This window comes from Oryza sativa, chromosome 11 (genome assembly GCF_034140825.1).
Source record: "Oryza sativa Japonica Group chromosome 11, ASM3414082v1".
Taxonomy (NCBI): Eukaryota; Viridiplantae; Streptophyta; class Magnoliopsida; order Poales; family Poaceae; genus Oryza; species Oryza sativa.
This window is the reverse complement of record NC_089045.1, coordinates 15,923,614-15,946,974: the sequence shown is the minus strand read 5'-3', so window position 1 is coordinate 15,946,974 and position 23,361 is coordinate 15,923,614. Positions and strand designations below refer to the sequence as shown.

At 41.2% G+C, this 23,361-nt stretch overlaps 2 protein-coding genes and 1 non-coding gene across 3 annotated transcripts; 2 read left to right on the top strand and 1 right to left on the bottom strand.

Moving 5' to 3' along the window:
- The first annotated feature begins 244 nt into the window (after positions 1-244).
- Positions 245-7,464, top strand: LOC107276482 (ankyrin repeat-containing protein At5g02620). The gene is made up of 4 exons (XM_026021670.1): positions 245-434; positions 531-1,043; positions 6,142-6,668; positions 6,775-7,464. The coding sequence occupies exons 1-4, from the start codon at positions 245-247 to the stop codon at positions 7,462-7,464; spliced, it is 1,920 nt and encodes a 639-aa protein (XP_025877455.1).
- A 3,302-nt stretch (positions 7,465-10,766) lies between these two features.
- Positions 10,767-10,873, bottom strand: LOC112937226 (small nucleolar RNA R71). The gene has a single exon (XR_003239741.1). It is a non-coding gene; the product is annotated as a small nucleolar RNA R71 (small nucleolar RNA).
- A 1,700-nt stretch (positions 10,874-12,573) lies between these two features.
- Positions 12,574-22,744, top strand: LOC107276481 (protein ACCELERATED CELL DEATH 6). Its single transcript, XM_066305941.1, has 4 exons — positions 12,574-12,703; positions 12,818-13,346; positions 21,400-21,926; positions 22,005-22,744. Exons 1-4 carry the CDS (start codon positions 12,620-12,622, stop codon positions 22,698-22,700), a joined length of 1,836 nt encoding a protein of 611 aa, XP_066162038.1. The 5' UTR covers positions 12,574-12,619; the 3' UTR covers positions 22,701-22,744.
- Positions 22,745-23,361: the final 617 nt, after the last annotated feature.

Here is a 23,361-nt window from a genome sequence, read left to right as displayed (position 1 = left end):
CTCAATTTCAACCTGCTAAGTACCAAAGTATTAATCGAGTGCTGTGGGTTGTTAACATACAAGAGTTAACGAACTCTGTCGGTATTTAACAAAAGATAAGTTACAATACAAATTTTCTAATGAATGATCACCTCGGACAGAGATGCACACTAATATATATTAGTAAAGGGGAGGTCTCTTATCAACTCGTTTATAAATCCAAACAGAGACGTGCTTATAGCCTTATACATGTGAAAGGAAAACAATGGAGATCACACCTGCTGGCTGCGACCATGAGATTCCTGAACACCTATTCATGTGCTCTAGACTTTACATCGCAGCATTTCGCGGTTACACAGATGAGGTCTTCAGTCTCTTAGCCGGAAGCAGTGGCGCCGCCGTGGAGCCGGCGAACAGCCGGCCGTCGCCGGCAGCGCAAGAACATGGTACTTCAAGCTTCCTTAGCTATGCAATCCATCAAATATTCTAAAACAAATGAAGTTATAATTTATGAGCAATTCATGGTTGAGGAAAGCAAATGAACTTTTCAGCGAATCACCATGGAGGCTGCAGCATTCGCGAGGTGACCGCAGAGCGCAGCAAACTTCTCCACATCGCCGCGGGGGAAGGACACGGCGAACTGATCGCCGAGCTGTGCAGTCACGACAGCAGCCTCCTCTCCTCGTCGAGCTCGTCGGGGAACACGCCGCTGCACTGCGCGGCGAGGGCGGGGCACGCCAGCGCGGTCCGTGGCATCGTGCGGCTAGCCCGGGCCAACGTGGAGGAGGACAGGCTGAAGGCGATGCTGCGTGGCATGAACGCCACTGGGGACACCGCGCTGCACCTCGCCGCGAGGCACGGCCATGGCGAGGCGGTGGAGGAGCTGATGGAGGTGGCACCGGAGACTGCGTTGGAGCTGAACGGCGGCGGCGTGTCGCCGCTGTACCTGGCGGTGATGAGCAGGTCGGTGCGCGCCGTAAGGGCGATACTCTCTTGTAGGGATGCATCGGCTGCTGGCCCTAGTTCTCAGAATGCGCTGCATGCTGCCGTTCTCCAATCTTCAGGTTAGTCTTTTGTTGACGACACTGTCACACTACAGACCACGTGTGTGCAAATTTTCAATTAATCTTTACACGTGCTAAACTACTAATTAAGGGTGGAACACAAAAGATTAGTAAATTTCAGTTAGAGCATGGTTAATATAAAAGCTAACGGATTATGTACAGGCATTCTAATAGTCTACCTATACAGTTGTTAGCCATAGAGACATATTGCATGTCCCACCTCACTAAAAGCCATGTTGCAGCTAGTTACATTATTATATATGCAGCCCACTTTTCTTTTCTTGGCTCCAACTCACGGTGGCAACTCCTATAGCTCACTTGCACCACCTCTACCTTCTCTTACCTCCAATTATGTGTGATTTACTTTTAAAGAATTTTATATTTAGAATAAAGTATTATGTGTCTTCAAAAGCATTACTACCGAAACCTAATAGGTGCTGGTTGAGAACTCCACATAAATGTTGGATTCCTGAACCGATATCCATCAGGCGGCACAAGTGAGGAGGAATCAAAGGTGTCGGTTAAGGAACCGACACCTTTAAGATTCCATGAATAAAAAAAGGCTAACTGATTGAGAAGCTCCCCATTAGCCGGAGATCGATCAACATCCAATAACACAATCATAGAATTTATATTCAAAAGCAAAACTTGCATCCACTTATCAAAATCCAACAATACAAAGAACAGTGAGGGAGTTGAGGGAGCAAATGAACATCACGGAGAACACAGAGAGAAAAAAGAGGGAGTTGAGGGAGCCACGTCGATATCGAGTGGGCACCATATGCTCGTGGCGATTGAGGGAGTTGAGGTAGCCATGGCTTTGTCGAGCGGGCTGCCCCCATGCTTGCGGAAGTGGATCCGACTGCCCTAGTGTGGAGAGAAGGGGCGGCGAAAGATAGGGAAAGGGACTGTTGGAGGAGAGTGGGAGGGACGGTGAAGAGAGAAGAGAGGAGGGGAGAGCAAGAGGGAGGACACCGAGAGAGACGCGAGGAGAAAAATCAGGTCATGTGGCTCGATTTTCATCGGCTCAGCTCCACAAAATATGTCAGATTTTTAGAAAACCGGCACTGATATATCCTGTTAAATGCCGGTATTATTAAAAAATTGGTACATGTATTTGCACTTTGAGGGTATATTAGTGCTGGTTTTTAATTTTAGACTCATGTGACAGTTGGAAAGGGGTTATATTAGTCACTTTTTTTTAGAAATAGACACCTATAAGGCGTCCCTTGCTAGGGATTCCGTAGTAGTAGTGAAGGTCTGAAATTTAGTGAATCAGTTTCTAAAAAACGACTTTTGGTGAAAAACTAGGAAGATAGTCTGCGCATTCGCACGGCAAGCATCGTACGATAAGTTTGAGGCACTTATAAAAGCGAAATATTAACTGGAGAACATATGTCATGATATCTCCATAAATTTTTTCATTGGCATTAGTTGCTTTTATAATTTTCTAACCTATTAGCTTTATATTATATCATATTTAAGTAATATTTATAAGCAACTATTTATAATCTTCTTCATCATTTGAAAGGAAGGTAGACTTATTTTCTTTAGAAAAGTAAGGTGTTTTTTAATTGTATATATAGTATCATAGTTTATTATAGGATGAATTGGGTGGGGATACAACAATCTATAGTTAGTGATGTCTCATTTATTCGATGATAATAATAATACTAATATGTGAAAACAATTTGGAGATATAAAGCCGCATTACAGCAAAAACAAAAACTAATAATCTATATACCTAATTAAAAAATTTGTAAGGCTTCTGTATATTTTTGTCCATCTCTTTTTTTTCTTTTTTGTTGTCGCTTTTTTTTGTCTGGCTAGTTTCTTTTCCATGTGAAACGGTTTTTTTGGGCTTTTGGTTTTTTTTTCATCGCTCGCCTTTTCCTTTCTGCTCTCAGTTCGATCCGCTGCACGCGTGCAAAGCCGTCGTCTGGATCAAACCCTAGCACGATGTGGATTTGTCTCCCTGTACGTTTCCTCCTTCAGTTGATTGCAAAAATCGATTTCCTACTCTACCTTATTATATCCCCCATGATTTCCCCTTTCGATTCGGTTTTAACTTTTAATTCGTTGGATTTAATCTCAATTGAAGATGGCCAACCAGCAAGCTTTCACAGCCTTAATCCCGAGTTTTGCTAATTCTCTCTGATTTTGAAAAAAAAAAGGGAAAGAGGAGATCGAGTAGATCAAAATCCCTCAATCAATTTTGGAAGAACTCCTACCTCATTCTATTCCCCATGATTTCCCCTTTCAATTCGGTTTTAGTTTGTTGGATTTAATCTCCATTGAAGATAGTCTCCGTACCGATTAAAAAACGGTTGTAGCTACTGGGCGACGAAATGGATTTTGGAATTTATTGACATTCTCTAGAAAAGGTACTGTCAATAATCCCGTCGGCACAGAAACCATTAAGAGAACGCCCAATAACTTATTAGGTAATGTACGGAGTATTTGAAACACGGGAAAGAAGTACTACTCGGGTAATATTTCCTGAGGAGTTGCAAATGGATCCACCGGTTCACCAATCATTGATGGCTCGAGAACCGCTAAACCTACATTACATGCAATAGTACCTAGAATTACTACTGGAAAAATATATAAAAGATCATTGGGCCACGCGGGTTCCCCGTAATAATTATGTCCCATCCCTGTAGCTAATTTTGCTATTCGGTTTTAGTTTGTTGGATTTAATCTCCATTGAAGATAGTCTCCGTTGAAGATGGCCGACCGCCGAGCTTTCCCAGCCTTAATCCCGAGTTTTGCTAATTCTTCTAATAAAACAAAAAGAGGAGATCGAGTAAACCAAAAGCCATTCAACCAATTTTGGGAGATTGATAAAGATTCGACCAGATTTGGTGAGGAGAATTGGCTCCGACATCATCGGAATGCCTTTTGGAGGTTGAAGATGCACTCGGTTATGCGAGCTAGTCCTGTTTGCGGGCTGTGCCGAAGAAAGATAGGCTAAGAGATGGGAGGTATTGAACTAGGCTAGAGCTGAAAAGGAAGAAAGCAGAGTTTCAGCCCAAAACAACAAAGGATTTTCATTAACTTTTTCAATTATAATGTATATAGTGATCCTAATGTTTTAATTTATTACTTGGCTTCTAATAGTTGTATCACTGAAAAAACATCTTTACCCGTTGCAACACACGGGTATTTTTTCTACTAGTTAAACAACAAAAACCTCCAACTACACATATATCTGAAATTCTGACATGACACGGCTGATCGATCACCCTGTCACTACCGAACCCCTAAAATCAAATTTGGAACTACTAATATAAGGATTATTGTGTCTAATCTATTTCTTGAATTATCGATCCTTGATGTCGATCACAGGAGGTGGCGTTGAAGTTGAGGAGCTTCCACGTCTTGGACTCGATCCGGGCCAGGATTCCCAGCCGGGTTTTTTTATACTCCGATCTATAATAAAAATATGGTAGAAGATAATAATGTATTCGATTATATAAAACAACGGCTCATCAAATAAATTAAAAAATTAATATATAACTCTCGAGTTATAAGCGCTAATAACTATCTAATTACCTTTTTTTATATATTTAGTAGTTAGTTGGAAAATGAGAGAGATTAGCTAGAAAATAGGAAATGGGAGGGGGGAGTCGGTGGACATACATACTGGGAGGAGGGGCACGTACCTTGCTTTGCTTAATTTAGGGGGAGGTTAAATTAGTTATTTAATCATAATAGATTCAATGGATCTAAATAGTGGGTCCGCCGGTTTATTAGAGTGCCACGTGGCTTCGTAGGAGCATTTGTAGGAGTTCTATGTGACGGCTTGAGAATATTTGTATAAAGTTTAATAGACTTTTAGTGTATAATAGAGAGATGTACTGATAGCATGAAGAAATCTGCATGTTTTCATCTAATTCAGTAGGTAACTCTTCGAAGCTTGCAAGCAACTTTCCAGGTGACTCTACATACAGACAAAATATAATAGATCAGTGGGATTGTACACTTAGCAATGTCTATATCCTCTTTAAACGAACCAGAGCAAATCACTTGATTGCACAAATCGGTATAGTCAAATTGGAAGGAGACAGCTGGTAACGACGTGTAGACCTTGATGATAGAACAACAATCATAAATTACTCACGGTGAGAAGTTGACAATTTTCAATGTGACATGGTATTCAAAGGTCAACGACAATTAAGATAAGTATTTAACTAAGTATTGCACAAATCAGCTCACAGTATAGAAATGTTTGCAAGCATTGCGTCTCCTCTATACATAATATATTAATCTGAGCTGTTTGCTAAAGAACATATGGTTTACCCACATTATGATAATTTTTTTTGTGCAATATGGTTGATATAACTAATCAAATTTTAAAAAGCCATCGTAATCAGTTTATCTTCATATAGGTCCGTATACTACTACCCTCTATTAGATATAAACATACCCAGCAATTTTGACACTTTAACCCTTTGCATAACTTATTTTATATATGGATCCCGACAAAACCTAAATAAAAAGAAAAACGAAACCACAACGCCAGTCCCAACGGCATAGAGCCATCGAGGTCCAACATATCTCAGCGACAGAGGGTCTGGTGCTAACCTCCTTGGCATGCCATAGACATGGCGATGCCAGCATCAATGTTGTTGGAGTTGACCACATATGATTAAAAGTTGATAGGCCCAACTAAGCAGAAGGTGAATGTGGTCTAGCAGTGACCCAAACTTGATATGGCTCTAGTCAGTACAACTCTTCTTTCTTCTTCTTCTTCTTCTTCTTCTTCTTCTCAATGGGCACTTAGATGCAAGCAACTGAATAAAAAAAATATATGGAAAAGGAATGGGCATAAGGCTCTAACACAGGATACTGGAAGCTGGGAATGGAAAGCATGAACTTCAGTTTTGAAGTATTACATCAAAATTTTTTGTATGTGCTGCCATTCATTTGCTTCAATTTTTTTTACAATTTTTTGAAGTAAGTATATATTACATGATAGAACATAATTATCAAAGTCTCCAATCATTTGTAAAAATGCTTATTGGCTGTGTCCCTGGTGATAGAGGCCAGAGAGGCCAAAGATGTACTAATCATTTCCGTTGTTAAACAATTGTAGAAATGGTTTCATTGCTACTACAGTGGAAACCAACACTTGCTACTAAGGTTGACAGCAGTAAGAGCACTCCACTACATTTCGCTTCATCTGACGGGGATTGTTCCATCATCCAAGCAATCCTAACTCATTTGCCACGTAGCGCTACAAACATCCAAGACAACAAGGGCCTTTCACCTCTACACATTGCAGCACTAATGGGCCATACAGAAACAGTTCGCATGTTGCTGCAGTTCTCCCCTGCTTCTGCAGACATTTGTGACAACCAAGGCCAAAGCTTTCTACATGCAGCAGCTATGAAGGGCCATTCTTCCATCATCTCATACGCTGTAAAGAACAGCATGCTTAAGCATCTTTTGAATGCCCAAGACAAAGAGGGGAACACGCCGCTCCATTTAGCTGTCGTTGTAGAGGAATGCAAGGTTGTTTCTAAGCTATTATCAAGTGGAGAGGTACATGCCAACATCATGAACAATGCAGGCCACACACCATCTGACATCATAAAAAGATGTAAAGGTTTCCACTCAATGGTAATTGTCTCTCTACATCTCATCCATATGCAAAATAAAAATATTCCTTGTGATCGTAATTCAATTCAGTCCACTAAGAAATAGGCTAAGGAATTGTGTTATGCAGGTAAGTTTAGTAGTAAAGTTGCATGAGTCAGGAGCACAGTTTCAACCACAAAGGCAAGATCTTATAGAGAAATGGAATGCTCAAGACATCATGAAATGGAGAGACAATACATCAAAAAATCTCGCTGTTGTTTCAACACTTATAGCAACGATTGCCTTTGCCGCAGCATTCAATGTTCCTGGATCATATGGAGATGATGGGAAAGCGAATCTAGCGGGTGACCCCATGTATAACGCTTTCCTGATTCTAGACACCATCTCCATGGTTACTTCAGTTGTGGCGACAATACTGCTGGTATATGGGAGGGCCTCCAGATCTCATCGCTCATGGCTGAGCTTTGTGATCTCAATGTACTTTCTGTGGCTGTCAATAAATTGCATGGTGTTCGGCTTCTTCACAGCAATAGCCGCAGTAAGCAAGAAGGGCATAAAGATTGCAATGTCCCAACTGATCTACCATGGGATGTACATCTTGACAATGCAGCTTACATTTTTAGCAATGCCAGGGTCATTTATAAGCACTATGAAGTTCCTCGTAAGTGGTAGAATGGAGAGACAGCAACACGCTAAGAGGCACATCAAACGGCAATATCCCTTCATTGCCTTTTACACTTTCAATGTAATCTTCTTCTTCATTATAAATAATATAGCAATGTTGACATTCGATGCCACTAGAGCTCTTAGTTTTTGATGCAAGGTTGTGTAAAATACAACAGATAGGATAATTGCAAGATTTGTTGATGGACTTGTATTCGTCATTTTTTTTCCAATTTACTTACTCGGAAACCTATGTTTTCATCGTCCAACATAGATTTATATTTGATCAACAAAGTTTGTGTGCATTATATGATAAGAAGATTTAAGATTTCAAGTTTTCAACTAGCTTCCCCCCCCCCTTTGGTTCTCTGCCAGAAGGCAGTCTTCTCCTTGGGCAATGGCGGATCTTTATGAGCATCTCTGATTTGCTTGTTTTTGGCCAAGCGAGCTTCAACCTCTTTTGCGGAGGCCTCAATTGGGTATGCTTGTTGTCGGTCCTTAAATCATAATACCGACTGTCAATGCCTGCATATAATCAAATAAAATATGATATCTAACTTTGTGGTAGAGATTATTACTAATCATTTCCGCTAGTGTTGGTGAAATATGTGTATGCAGGTATTTTATGGATGAAAACCACCCATCATGCGACAAATACACCTCCGAACAATCAGGACGCATTTACACAGATTGGAGGCCCCATAAGTCAATAAAAAGCACCGAGGATTGAGCCCAACCATAGTACATGATGTTGGGGGCCCATTAAGAAGTCTCCCAACCAAAGGGGAGGCTGGGAGGTGGCCCAGAAGTTCGGCCGAACTCCAGGTTTGACCGAACCCTTCCTGGTGTCGTTGGTCGTCATTTTCCATGTGTATGTCCTAGATTTACTCTCAATGACGGTGGAGGGGCGTTTAGGACATTTCCAACCGCCATAACCGTCATATGGAGGCTATAAAAGGAGGAGCTCACTTCACTTTTAAGACACACAACTCTTTGAGCTGAATTACAAGAGACACTATTGTATCTTTTGTGTACATTAGAAAATAGGTAGAAAGTGAGGGGAAGCTCTGGAGGAGTGCCCTGAAGTTTGGCGCTATCTCAGACTTCTACCTCAGTGGGTGTAGCTTTCTAGAATGAATTCTGGAGGAGTACCGGAGCTGTTGGTACACTCTGCTCCGGGTTCGGAAAAACTTCTTCTATAAAGTAAGCATTTGGGATACTTTATTATGTTATTTAATTACTTAGTCTAAGTAATATAGATTTCCATCTTTGTGGGTTTGTTGTTTAGTATTCGTACTAAGTGATCTAGTACTAGGACTCTAGATACAGAAGGAAGTTCCTGCGCACGTATTAGAGTAGTAATTAATAACTTAGGCCTGGTGTCTAGGTTAGAGATTATCTTTGTTTGTTGTGTATCCTACGGATTTGTCAAAGGTAGACGACAGGTGGTGATAGCCCTGAATCCCATCCTAGTAATCCTCCACGTTCGGGTACATCATAGAGCTATAGCTGGAACCACGCTGGCAGACTAGCAGGGGTCGGTGCTCGAAGCAACAGATAGGACATTACCTGTAACTTAGCTTAGATAACTAAAACACATAAAAAGTCCTCTCTAGCCTAGCTAGCATAGCTAGCCTACCAATAGTTGTTGTCCTTGGATAGTTGTTGACGATCGTTATAGACCAAGTTCGACCGTCAATATATCCATAATAAAGGAGAACTAGCTATGCTTGCAATGCATATTTTATTAGAAATAATATATCTCCACTTGTACTCGGAACTTTATTTGGATACAGAGATCTCTACGTAATACGAGAAGAATCAACGGAAAATAACAGGACAAACAATCGAAGACCATCGAGTGGCAGACTTATGGGTGGATGGGCTTACAAAACTAATTTAATACTTGCAAATAAGGTCAACTACCATGCCACGGAGTACAAGGCCCAACAAGAGACGTCCAGGCCAAAACTGGGGGGCCAAAAGGACCGGCCTAGGTTCTGGCCAAACCAGGGGTTCGGCCGAACCCTAGCTTGCGCCCCTCATCCTGGCCTTCCACGTGGACACTCCTGATCGCTCCTCAATGATGGTTGCGGGGTATTATACTTGTCTCGATATAATGATGTAGCTAGCTTGCCAAAGATATGCAATGGTGTGGGATTAATGTTCATTTCGGTGATTGCTCTATGTCTGCTACAGTGATGTGGAGTAGTATTTAGTAATGTAAGCGCGGTGCTTAGATTATTAGATACCATTAAATGGTACTATATGCCATAGGTCTGTAGAGGTGGGCTGCTGATGGTGACAGTTCAGTACGGGTATTCCTCCACGTGCGTATATAGTACTAAGACAATTTCCTGGTGTCAGTACTCCTCCATATTCATTACCGGTCGGATGGTCATGATTGGTTGTCGTAAGAAACTCGGCAATCAGGGGTAGTCTCTCGAAACACTAGGAGGGCATAGTTAGGGGTATTGGATGCATAATTGTATACTAGCAAGTGTATATATAATGAGAGTATCATGGTTATCTCTTCTATGTGTGAATTCATTTCTACCCTTGAATATGATTAACCCCTACATAGACTTTGATCAATACAAGTGATATAAATTATTAGCATAGTACTATTTTATCATATCTTCCCTTGGGATTAAATAAATATGATATCTTAGAATACTTCCGGATAAAATGCTATAACGGTATATCCGTGCGCTTGCGGATTATATCTGTATCCCCCAAGAATATTTCGGCGCCATTGCTGGGAATTATATTTCTAGTAATGTCGTTAAGAAATATCAACAAGCATTTCTAGCGCCGTTGCCGGGGAAGATATTTGATTAAGAGTTTACTACATGCTAATAATTTTATATTCACCAATGTATGATCATTGTCCTTTGCAGACTAACCTTGATTGTTTTCGCTTTATTGTGAAAACAGAGTAGTGTATGACTGGTTTCAATTTACCGAAGAACTTCCAAGACAATCCCGAAGCCTTCTTTAGGTGCGTCAAACTGCGTGTTGTCCCTCCTCAGAAGACACTTTTGGTAAAGAAACCAACCATCCAAGCGCCTCCAGTTTTCAAGTCCATGGCTGAGAAGACCCTTCGCGAGTTCGATGCTCCCTCGCTGACAACATGCCCGTTGGACCCCTCCCCAAGTCAACGTGGGAGATGGTGACTTTGATCTGAAGACCAGCCTGGCCACGATGGTGCAGGCTAGCCCGTTCTGCGGCAAACCTAATGAGGATGCAAGTGCTCATCTGCAGCAATTCCTGGAAATGTGTAGCTCGTATATTGTCAAAGGAGTCAGCCCAGATGCAATCAGGCTCCGACTGTTCCCGTTCTCACTCCTCGGGAGAGCAAAACAATGGTTCTACGCCAACTGTGCAATGGTGGATACCTAGAATAAGTGCTCAACGGCATTCCTCTTAAAAATTTTCCCGATGGGTAAGACTAATGCTCTCCGTGAAAGAATATCCGGTTTTCAACGGACGAGGGATGAAACCTTACCTAAAGCTTGGGAAAGGCTGTAGGAATATATCACCACCTGTCATCATCATAGGATGGACAAGTGGCTCATCCCGCAAAGTTTCCCACACTACTACAAAACATCAAATAGGTGTTGCCACTATAGGTGACGGTAGTGCTAAAACGGGCACCTATAGTGTTTTTCTCACTTTTGTAGGATGAAAAAATTAAAACCAACACCTTTAAATAAAGATAGGTGCTGGTTTTTTCGTTAAAACCGGCACCTATACCTATAATATATTATAGGTATCGGTTTTTTAAAAAACCGACACCTGCAATATATTATAGGTGCCGGTTTTTGCGAAAAAACCGACACGTATTAAATCGAGGCAAGCCAGCCGAGGGAGATATTTTTCCTCCTGGTGGGGCCCAGCTCTTGGCAAGATAAGGCTCGCGCGCTTGGCTCTTCTCGATCTCTCTCTCGGCTTCTCCTCTCCTCTCTCTCTCTCTCTCTCTCCCGCCTCTCCCATGGGCAGCGTAGGCGGCGGTCTCCCACGGGCAGGAACGCGCGGCAGCGGGAGGGAGGCGACAGCTGCGGTGGCAGCTGCAGCGACAGCGGCAGGAGTCACCCTCCCCTCCACTAGATCCGGCGGCAAGAGGGGAGGCGGTGGCTGCCCGGCGGCAGGAAGCGGTGGTGGCCCGGCGGCGGGACGGCGGTGGTGGTCCGGCGGCGGGACGAGAGGCGGCGGCACCCTACCTCCATTGGATCTGGAGGGAGGGCATGCGGCGGCGGCTCGACGGCAGGAGGAGGTGGTGTCCCGGTGGCGGAAGGAGTGGCAGTGGTGGAGCCCTCCTCTGAATTTTGTGAAAGATTCAATGTTAGTGAAAGATTTTAGTGATGCTTTTCAATGTTTATTGTTCTGTGATTTGTTTGATTGGGGATTGGGATTGATTCTAGTGATGTTAGTGATGTTTGTTGTTCTGTGAAAGATTTTAGTGATTTGTTTGATGCGGGGTGGATGAGCTCGGCTCGATGCATCGGCACCGATTCAAGCTGGTGCATCGAGCCAATTTTTTTTGGCTCATGAACCTCTCAAAGGTGCCGGTTTTCAAAATATGATTGGTGCCAGCTTCAACATCAGTGCCACCTTTATGATGCCGGTTGGGAAAACCGACACCTAAGGGGTTTCCCAACCGGCACCTTTAACGTGTTCTGTGGTAGTGCCACGGCTCAAGCCTATACCGCTGCATGCATGGGCTATGAGGGAGGAGCGTTATCTCACGGCTCGTAGTTATATATAGTCGCATAAGTCATTGCGTGAATACTACTTCCTCCGTTTCACAATGTAAGTCATTCTAGCATTTCTCACATTCATATTGATGCTAATGAATCTATATAGATATAGATTCGTTAGTATCAATATAAATGTGTGAAATGATAGAATGACTTACATTGTGAAACGGAGGGACTATGTATGTACATTGTAATCTATACGTACCCTACCCGGACGGAACACAGTCCTCTAGTCCCTTGTGTTCAACTCAATTTTAACCTGCTAAGTGCTAAGTACCCAAGTATTAATCGAGTGATGTGGGTTGTTAACATACAAAAGTTAACGAACTCTGTCGGTATTTAACAAAAGATAAGTTACAATACAAATTGTCTAATGAATGAGATCTCCTCGGACAGAGATGCACACTAATATATATTCTAGTAAAGGGTAGGTGTCATGCATATCAACTCGTTTATAAATCCTAAAAGAGACATGCTTATACATGTGAAAAGAAAACAATGGAGATCACACCTGCTGGCAGCGACCATGAGATTCCTGAACACCTATCCATGTGCTCTAAACTTTACCTCGCAGCATTTCGCGGCTACACAGATGAGGTCTGCAATCTCTTAGCCGGAAGCAGTGGCGCCGCCGTGCAGCCGGCGAACAGCTCGCCATCGCCGGCAGCGCAAGAACGTGGTACTCCAAGCTTCTTCAACTATGCAAGCGATTCTAAAAATTTATGAGCAAGTCATGGTTAATGAAAGCATGTGAACTTTTCAGCTAATCACCAAGGACCCTGCAGCATTCGCGAGGTTACCGCAGAGCTTCGCACGCTTCTCCACATTGCAGCCGGGCAAGGACACGACGACCTGATCGCCGAGCTGTGCCTTCACGACAGCAGCCTCCTCTCCTCGGCCAGCTCGTCGGGGCACACGCCGCTGCACTGCGCGGCGAGGGCAGGGCACGCCCTCGCCGTCCGGGCCATCTCGCTGTTGGCCGGGGCAAGTGTTGAGGAGGACAGGGTAAGGGACGTAGTGCGCAGCAAGAACGTCGCTGGGGACACCGCGCTGCACATCGCCGCGAGGCACGGCCATGGCAAGGCGGTGGAGGAGCTGATGGAGGTGGCGCCGGAGACCGCGTCGGAGCTGAACGGCGCCGGCGTGTCACCGCTGTACCTGGCGGTGATGAGCAGGTCGGTGCGCGCCGTCAGGGCCATTATCTCGTGCAGGGATGCGTCGGCTGCCGGCCCTAATTCTCAGAATGCGCTGCATGCCGCGGTGCTCCAATGTTCAGGTAATTAAGTCTCTGCGTCTACTGACAGCATACTACATAAGCTACACGTATGTATGGACTGTATGCAGATTTTCAACTAATATTCACACGTGTTAATTAAGGAATAATTAAACACAAAACATCATTTTATTCCATGGAATGATTTGTTTGATAGCTATTCTTAAAGCACAGTGCTTTTTACTTTTGAAAAGGGGAAGCACAAATGTTTAACTGAATTTAATTAATGGTAAGCGCCAGAAATACCCAAAGAAGACATATTTTTGTCAAACGGCACAAGAGACAAATTAAAGTGCATACACTTCCTATTGGAATTTTAATAATTTAGTCAAATTAATCTTATCATAATCGATAAATGTTTATGACCACTTACCGAAGGTGAATTTTAGATAATAGAAATGGATTACATATCTGACTTCTGTCATAAGACACACATGCATAAGTTTAATAAAAAAAAGTGAAGATAAAAATAATCAAAATGAGAAATAAAGTGATGGAACAAGTCCCCAACTCCCCTTTATTACTAACTAGCGTTAAATCATATAGATTTTTTAGCTAGTAATTCTAATGGAACTATGCCACTCATAGTGAAAAAAGAGGCTCTTGGCTATCGTTTCCAAGAGTATAGCATCATTGCACATAGTATCATGCTCTTCCTATGGTAGCAACGTAGACCAAAAGTGGAGCTGATAGGAAGACATGAAGATAACCTTCATAGAGTTAGATAATTATTTACCATTAAATATTTTATCATTATGACAACGCCAAAACCAAGTTGTATTGGGTTCAATATAACAGACATATCATATGTGTTCACACAAAAGGAAAAAATAAACCATAATAATAAATTAATGTGGCGGCCAAGTGTGTATGTCATGATTCTTGGCATTCGTGTGTGGACCCACCAACCACTCAAGTCATGTCCTAGGCTTGTTTATCTTCGCACCGCCGCATGCCAGACCTAATGCAAGCCGAATCAATTCCCTTCATCGTGTCACTAGCTTGCACCGTAGGAAATATAACTTACCTAGTTGATCACATGTAAATTCTTGGAAATGCATGGCTTAGGCAACCACATTATTTTTTGTTAACCATGCTTATGAACCATTTTCTTGGAAATGCATGCTTATGAAGCAGCATAGCTTGTTCTCATTTTTTTAATGTTATATATATCCTCTATGATACCTTATTGGAAGTCATCACTTCAACCGCATTTCTCCTTGGTATAGTACACATCTGTGTGCTACCTTATCCGAGCTACCGTATATCATCGCTATTACTCCTCGGTAGCCGCACATCTTTGCCCATGATATCTCACCAAAGCAGCCGCACCCACTCATGAAGCCACGCCAAAACCAAGACATAAATCCCTTTTCTTCTCATCATTGGCACATCATTGATGTGTATAGGTATCATATACGGTACTAATAGTGTATCATAAAAGTATTATCTTTGGTCCCATGTGTTGATGCGAAAAACATCAATTTTGGTCGTTAACACCATGCTAATTAATACCTAGATCATTGGTATATATAATATCAGACTTGGTACCAACATATACCATGCCTACTACGTGGATATAATGTCTGGTATATATACATATTGTGCCTGATACCAGAATATCATATCTCACATGTACAAGTGACATATGTAATACATATTATGCATATGACTATATCAAAATATGAAGTTGGTGCCTTAAATCACCAGTGTACATGTGTGTCGGCCCTAGTACCATGATGGTACCTCAAAGTATTACATTTGGTACTTGAGTATCATATCTTATAGGTTAGGTGGTGATAAATCAATGTATGAGACATGAACGTGATTTTTGGTACCCATATGTATTAGACCTAGTACCCATAGATATCATAAGTATCACTTATGTTCTGCAAAGGTATCACTTGTACCACTAGTATTTCGTGAGGCATCATCAAATATCACATGTGTACCAAAAAATCATCATACATCCATATTTTTTCCTAAATTTAAAAGGTGCCATTGTATTTTATAAAACTTGGTGTTCCATGAAGAATAGTAGTAATAGTTGTATATTATTGATATACAAATGGCTAAAGTTTTATGTGATCGAAAAAACTTGGAGACAATTTCATATTAAAATAAAGAAGTAAATTTAATTAAGCAAAGCAAAATCCATAGAAAAAGTGGAGAAAATGGATCTAAACGAAAATAAATGGGCCGATGATAACTCTTGGCCGCTGCCATTTGACGTCGTAGGCTTAAGTTTGAGCCATAGTTATTAGGACCGGACCGGACCGGCGGTCCGACCGGAAAAAACCAGAACTAGGGCCTCGGCCGGTCCGGTCCTCTTAAAAGATCGACTATGCAAGTGAACCGGGAAAAACCAATTGAGCCGGGCGGTTTTTATGTAAACCGGACATTGGGCCGGACTGGTCAGACCAACTGAGCCGGATTATTGGGCTGTTGATGGGCTATGGCGAAGCCCACTTCAATCCTAAAGACATAAATTCCACCAAAATAGCTAGAAAAGGGTGTGGGTGTGGTGGTGGGGATTCGACGTTGGGTTGCATGGCAGGAAGCAAGAGACACTAGCTAGCCAACCCAGGTTTCTTCACTTGTGTTGACATAAGACATATACATCCTATTATACATTGAAACTGTGGTTGGACCGGGCAAACCACTAAACTGGTGAACCGAGAACTGGTTTGAGCCATAGTTATTAGGACCGGACTGGCGGTCCGACCGGAATAAACCGGAACCAGGGCCTCGGCCGGGCCGGTCCGGTCCGGTCCGGTCCTCGTAAAAGATCGGCTATGCAAATGAACCGGGGAAAACCAATTGAGCCGGGTGGTTTTTATGTAAACCCGGACGTTGAGCCAGACTGGTTGGACCAGCTAAGCCGGATATTGGGTTGTTGATGGGCCGCCGGCGAAGCCCACTTCAATCCTGAAGGCACAAATTGCACCAAAATTGCTAGAAAAGGGTGTCGAAGCCCACTTCAATCCTAAAGGCACAAATTGAACCAAAATAGCTAGAAAAGAATCCTGAAAGCACAAATTGCACCAGAATAGCTAGAAAAGGGTGTCGAAGCCCACTTCAATCCTGAAGGCACAAATTGCACCAAAATAACTAGAAAAGGGTGTTGTGGAGGGGATTTGACCTTGGGTTGCTTGATTGGGAGCAAGACACGCTAGCCAACTCACCATCTCTTTACTTGTATTGATAAAGACATATACATCCTATTATACATTGAACCGCGGTCGGACCAGCCAAACCAATGGTCCAACCACTAAACCGGTGAACAGAGAGCTTCACCGGTTCATTCACCGGTCTGGTCTTAATAACTATGGTTTGAGCACGAGCGAGCAGAAACTCGGTTCAACCGGAAGGATCAGCCGCCACAGGGTGGATCGATAACGTGGCGCCCGTAGATGATGTGCTTAATTAACTGTACCATTAGAACGTCAGTCCGTCGCCTAGTTTCTCTGTTTGTTTTTATATCGATATAATCAACAATTATATATGCATAGATACAAATTAGGTTCATTTCTGGGCAGTTTATTTTCAGAGACATATTTACAAAACAATTATGTGCTGTCAACAAGACTTAACTATCTTGATGGTTAAGTATATTTGGTGATAAATGCCCTGATACCATGAAATAAATTCTGAATATTTTTGTTTTGTTCAGTAGTTAAACTTATTTCTGAACATTGATAGCTATGATCAAGAGGAAGATTACAATCAAATTCATATGGTTTGCAAGGAACTTTTCCGGTAACTCCATATCCGATTTCCTATCTTACTATAAAGTTATAACCCACTAATTCTAAAACACAACATGCAAACATGCCACCTCATCATCCACTAGCAATAAATTACGTACAAAATTTATGTAAGCATGCAACATCATCTATAATTAATTAAATTCTACAAATCAACATTCATTCATCTTCCTTCACATTATATATACATACCAATTATTTTTTATAATATTTAACATATATTCATCCATATAATCAAAGTGCGGGATATCATATTTCATCTATAATCTCATACAGAGTCTACTAAATTTATTTCTCTTAACATAGTTTCACAAATCAGTTTTATTAGTTGTTAATAACTAATATAATTTTTACTATTAGCTCGATTATTAAAAATTACTTAGTAACCCGCATCAAAGCGCGGGGAATCACCTAGTTACTTAAAAAGTTACAACCCACTAAACTCTAAAGCTCAACATGCAGAGATATCACATTATCATTCACTAGCAATTATTACATCCATCAAGCAAGTATGCTATATTACTTATACTTCTATAATTTATCAGTAGCGCTATTCCACGCGCTACAGCGCGGAATAATAATTCAAGCGCCGCACAACGCCTTCTCCTTCCAGTTTTTCCCCTTCCGGTTTTTCCCTTTTTTATCACCCCACCTTCCGTGTTTCTTTTTTCTCTTTTACCACCCCACCTTCCGTGTTTCTTTTTTCTATTTTCTATCTTATCCGTGCTTCATCAATGGGTAACCATCCAGATTTTTCTCTTATTCATTCCTTCTCTATAGTTTTTCTGTTTTCACGTTTTAGTAAAATATTTACCGTCTAGTTTTTCATTCCGAGTTTTCCATTTTTTCTAGTATCTCCGCACGTCTCAAAAGTAACGAATTTACTCTGTGTTTTTCATTTACTCCTAGTCTCCCACATCTGCTCATTCTCGTATAACGCCATACCTATATGGTCATAAAAGAATTACTACCAGCTTACAATGCTAGTAATTCTTTTACCAATATTATTTAGATTTCATGGTCTGTGAGAAACAATTACTACATTCCTCTCGATATAGCCCATGATGTCATAGCCACCGTGTAGTAATAACCACCGTGTAGAGTAATATGTTTAGTGATGTGTTCAATACACAATATAAGAGTAAAAGTAAAAACTAAGATTTTGTGGTCTGCGAGTAAAATAATTACCACCTTCCTCTTGATATAGCCATGATCTTGTAGCCACCGTGTAGTAATATGTTTACTGATGTGTTCAATATACAGTATAAGAGTAAAAACTTGTACTAAGAGTATTGTTGATCTGTTTCACAAAATAGTCGTATGAATGAAAAAATTACAAGCTCAATCACACACAAGCGATAAAATTACTCACAGGTGAATCAAACTAGAAAAGAAAAAAATAATTCAGCCAAAAGTCCATCATGGAATCATGGAAGGATGTAGCGGTGTGGTATAGATATGAGCTCGACGTTGCGCAATAGCAGCCATCCATCATCTAGCAAGCATAAAAAAAATGCAAAAACATTCTCATTCATGTCAATACAGATAACGAGCAAAAGAAAAATAGCAAACAATCTCCATCACCGGTGGACTCCACCCTATCCTCTACGGCCAGCCACATGGAGTACGATGTGCAAATGTAGGACCTGTGCAGCCCATCAATTGAGATCAAGTAATATTGGAGATTGCATGTTAATTTGATTTGCAAAAGATATTAGGGCTTCATGTGTGAAGTTGAAGGAGATTATGCATATGCAAATCAGAGTGTCATTTCCTTACTTGCTTGTTCTATCAATGTCGCCAACGTGGAGCAACCGCTTGTTGTTACTATTGGCCCAGGTAAAGACCTCCTTGCTGGTTAAGATGTTGCCTAGCGTCCAGCAGCGAGGCCTGAAGTAGTGCCTTCGCCTTAACCGCCGCTGGCCACCGCCATCAGCCGCCACGGTGTCGTCATCCTCCTCCATGGTGTGTCGCCGATCTGTGGGCTAGGATGGTGGATCGATTCAGATCCAAAAAAAAAAGGAAAAAACGGAGTGGGGTCAAGAGTGGTTGGTTGGGTACAAGAAAAATAGAATATATACCGCCAGCAGAGAAGTTATTTTTATCAAAGTAAATCATTTACTCCAATAATGGTGGGTGCACGATGCGGGACGTGGGGTAGGATCGGAAGCAGGAGAGTTGTTTTTATTATCAAAATAAATCGTTCACTCGAATAAAGGTGGGTGGTTGAGGCGCGCGATAGGAGTAAATCGTTTACTACGACAACGGTAGGAGTGGGATGACGGGACGTGGGATGGGATGGGTCTGAGCTGATGCATGTTTAGCGCTTGGAATATTAGGAGCGCGCTGCGCTTCTAATAGTTGTTCTAATAATTTATTTAATTTAAGGGCTTTAAAATACAATAATGTTAAATCATCATTCCATATGATTAACATATTTATTTTAATATATCGCTCATCATTTTTCTAATATCCTACTTACCTATATAGCTCATTCTCACTTTAATGATATTTCTCTCTTCTCATATTAAGGTGGTATTTGAATCCAGGGACTAAATTTTAGTCACTGTCACATCGGATGTTTGGACACAAATTAGAAGTATTAAACGTAGACTAATAATAAAACTAATTGCATAAATGAGAGGTAATTTGCAAGCCAGATTTGTTAAGCCTAATTAATCCATAATTAGCACATGTTTACTATAGCATCACATAGGCTAATCATGGATTAATTAGGCTCAATAGATTCGTCTCGCGAATTAGTCCAGGGTTATGGAATGGGTTTTGTCATTAGTCTACATTTAATACTTCTAATTAATATCTAAACATTCGATGTGACAGGGACTAGAATTTTAGTCACTGATCCAAACAGCCCCTAAATCATATCATATCAATTATTTATAGCCCTTAAATGATCTATGGTCTAAATTATCTCCCTCTTTTTCTTCTCTCATTAAGTCGTATCAACTTATTGTTTTTAGTCTATAATCAAAATAATATCTCTTCTTTTCTTCTCTCATAAAGCAGCATCACCTTACTTTTACATGTGAATCATAATTCTATATCCTATTTAAATTATCATAAACCACATTTTATATATAAATTTTACTAATTGTTATCATACTAAGATTCCACAGCAATCCGCGAGGTTTCACCTAATAGATGAAATATAATTGATCAGTGGGTTCGTACATTGTTTACCAACTGTAGTTTTCCCCTTTAACTGAACCAACAAAACAGTAGACTGAACAAATCAGTCTGGTCGTTCTCACAAAAAAAAAAAAAATCAGTCTGATCGAATTGCGGGAGGGTAAGTAGTAAGCACTGACGTGTAGACATTGATGCATGGTAGCACAACAATCGTAAACTAACTCATGCATGGTGAGAAGTTGACAATTTTCGATGTGACGGGGGCACATGTACGTCATTTAGAATGTCAACGAAAATAAAGATAAGTGTAGAAATAATTACCGTGCAACTCAATTCGCAATATAAAATGTTTGCAACTGTGCCTCCCATATACAGGATCATGTTAAGTTGAGACCCATGTCGATCTGCTAAAAGAACAAACAATTGTATTATGTTGTGTCATTTAGAGTTGTTGGAACCCCTCTCCTCCGCCGTAAAACAGAGCAAACGGATTAACGCGTGGTTAATTAAGTATTAGTTTAAAAAACTTAAAAAATGGATTAATATAATTTTTACAGCAACTTTTATATAGAAACCTTTCTTAAAAAAAATGCACCGCTAAATAATTTGGGAAGCGTGCACGTGATAAACGAGAGAGTGAGGTTGGGAACCTGAACACATCCGTTTGCTCTGTTTAGAAAAAAAAATGGTAAGCAATATCCACTAAATTATTTTTGAGATGACTAAAACTTTTCTGATATCCTTTTCCTCATTTATGCCGCCTATCCAATAGATAAGATGTAATCAAACAAAACAGCGTCCCAACAGAGATACGGACTCATCGTAGCCAAACAACCAAACAAGTCGTGTATTCCCACATCGCTAGCCTGGATAGTTCTTTTGAGCCAAGCTAAAGCCATCCAAGCAATCAAACACTCCCATATTTTAACAAATATATATATATATATATATATATATATATATATATATATATATATATATATATGCAGGGATAAGTACAATGATCACCAACAGAAAATTTGCATCCGGCCATTCATTGTCTCCATATTGTTCTTTCGCAATTTCATTTAAGCTAGCATGTATAATTAAACACTGCAAGGACACTATAATATAATTCTGAAAAACTACACCCTTTGTAGAGATGGTTTCTTTGCCACTGCAGTGGAAACCAGCACTTGCCACCCACGTGGACAGGAACAAGAGCAGCCCCCTACATTTCGCTTCATCTGATGGGGATTGTTCCATCGTCCAAGCAATCTTAGCATGCTCTCCGCCGAGCGCTCCATACATGCAGGATAACGAGGGATTCTCACCTATACATGCTGCAGCGTTGATGGGACACACAGCTACAGTTCGCCTCTTGTTGCAGTTCTCCCCTGCCTCTGCAGATATTTGTGACAATCGTGGCCAAAGCTTTGTACATACAGCAGCCACAAAAGGCCACTCTTCCATTATCTCGTATGCTATAGGTAGCAGCATGCTCGAGCATCTTCTGAACGCACAAGACAGGGAAGGTAACACGCCACTCCATTTAGCTGTGGATGCAGGGAAATGCAAGATTGTTTCTAAGCTATTATCAAGTGAAATAGTGCAAGCACACATCATGAACAATGAAGGCCACACACCATCGGACCTCGTACAAAATTGTAAAGGTTTCTACTCAATGGTATGAAACAATTATACCTCGGTCTTTATTGGCATTAATTCAACAAGCGATAGCATTTATGAATTACCAAATATGCAGGTAAGCTTAGTGGTGAAGATGTATGCCTCAGGAGCACAGTTCCAGCCACAGAGGCAAGATCATATAGAGAAGTGGAATGCTCAGGACATCATGAAATGGCGAGATACTACATCAAAATATCTTGCTATTGTTTCGACACTTGTGGCAACGGTCGCCTTTTCTGCAGCTTTCAACATTCCTGGGTCATATGGAGATGATGGAAAAGCGAATCTAGCAGGGAATTGCATGTATGACACTTTTCTGATCCTTGACACCATCTCATTAGTCACTTCAGTCGTGGCGATAATGCTACTGGTATTTGGTAGAGCCTTCAGTTCTCATCACTCATGGTTGAGCTTCATGATCTCAACGCACTTTCTATGGCTGTCAATAAACACCATGGTATTAGGCTTCTTGGCAGCTATATCTGCAGTGATGAGCAAGAAGAAGGGCTTAAACATTACAATGGCCATCCTGATTTATTTCGGGATGTGGATATTAACGATGCTGCTTACAAGCTTAACGACAGTAGGGTCATTTACAGGCATTCTGAAGTTCCTATTCGGAGGTCGCATGGAAAGACAGCGGCGAGCGAAGAGGCGCATCAGCCGGCAGTATCCCTACGCGATCTTTTACACTTTCAACATGGTTTTGTTCTTTGTCATAGCTAATATAGCATTGGCTGGATTTGACACTTTTAAATCTCTCAGTTATTGATGAAATAGTGTGGTAGGTTGCTGCTGAGCTATCAACGTGCGTGATTTGTGGATGGTGACGCTACTTATATACTCTTATTGTAAAATCGAAGGTGTTTTTTATTATTATTCTATAATGAACAATTGGCATTGGAGATTATTGGTTTTGATATTTGGAATTTATTTGCGAAGTGGTTTTGGAGATGATTGGATTTTACAGGTGATCTACAGATACTGCTGGATATGTGGTCCGGTCAGACCGGGCAGGTGCTGCCGGTCAGACTCTGTGTCAGTTTCGGTTTCGGGTTGTTTATTTGGAATCCGTGATTGTTTCATATTTATGGCTTCTATATAGATACTATGCGTATGTAATACTGTTGTTTGCTACTAATGAGTCAAGTTTGAGATAGCTTGGTCTCGGAATATGGTTTCTTTGTTTGTTTCATATGTAAGTGACTCGATGTCTCGGGAGAGTATTTGCGGTGATGGACCGGGAGTCGGCTTGGGGATAAGACGATGTCCATGGTGGTCAGAGATCATGCGGATACTAAGGCTAGAGTTCAATGCACGTGGTTGGTGAAGATTCCATATGGCATACTGTCACGCCCGGAAATTCACTAGTAATTTCCGAACTTATTTGTGCATAAAATCCTCGTCCAGGAATCAGCCGAGGTACACAAACT

Excerpts from the sequence above, each read along its gene's own strand:
- LOC107276482 (XM_026021670.1), top strand. The coding sequence starts at position 245 with ATGGAGATCACACCTGCTGGCTGCGACCATGAGATTCCTGAACACCTA. Across the intron at positions 435-530 it reads GCAAGAACATGGTACTTCAA|CGAATCACCATGGAGGCTGC; the intron begins GCTTCCTTAGCT and ends TGAACTTTTCAG. Across the intron at positions 1,044-6,141 it reads TGCCGTTCTCCAATCTTCAG|AAATGGTTTCATTGCTACTA; the intron begins GTTAGTCTTTTG and ends AAACAATTGTAG.
- LOC107276481 (XM_066305941.1), top strand. The coding sequence starts at position 12,620 with ATGTGCTCTAAACTTTACCTCGCAGCATTTCGCGGCTACACAGATGAG. Across the intron at positions 12,704-12,817 it reads CCGGAAGCAGTGGCGCCGCC|CATGTGAACTTTTCAGCTAA; the intron begins GTGCAGCCGGCG and ends GGTTAATGAAAG. Across the intron at positions 21,927-22,004 it reads GTAAAGGTTTCTACTCAATG|GTAAGCTTAGTGGTGAAGAT; the intron begins GTATGAAACAAT and ends CCAAATATGCAG.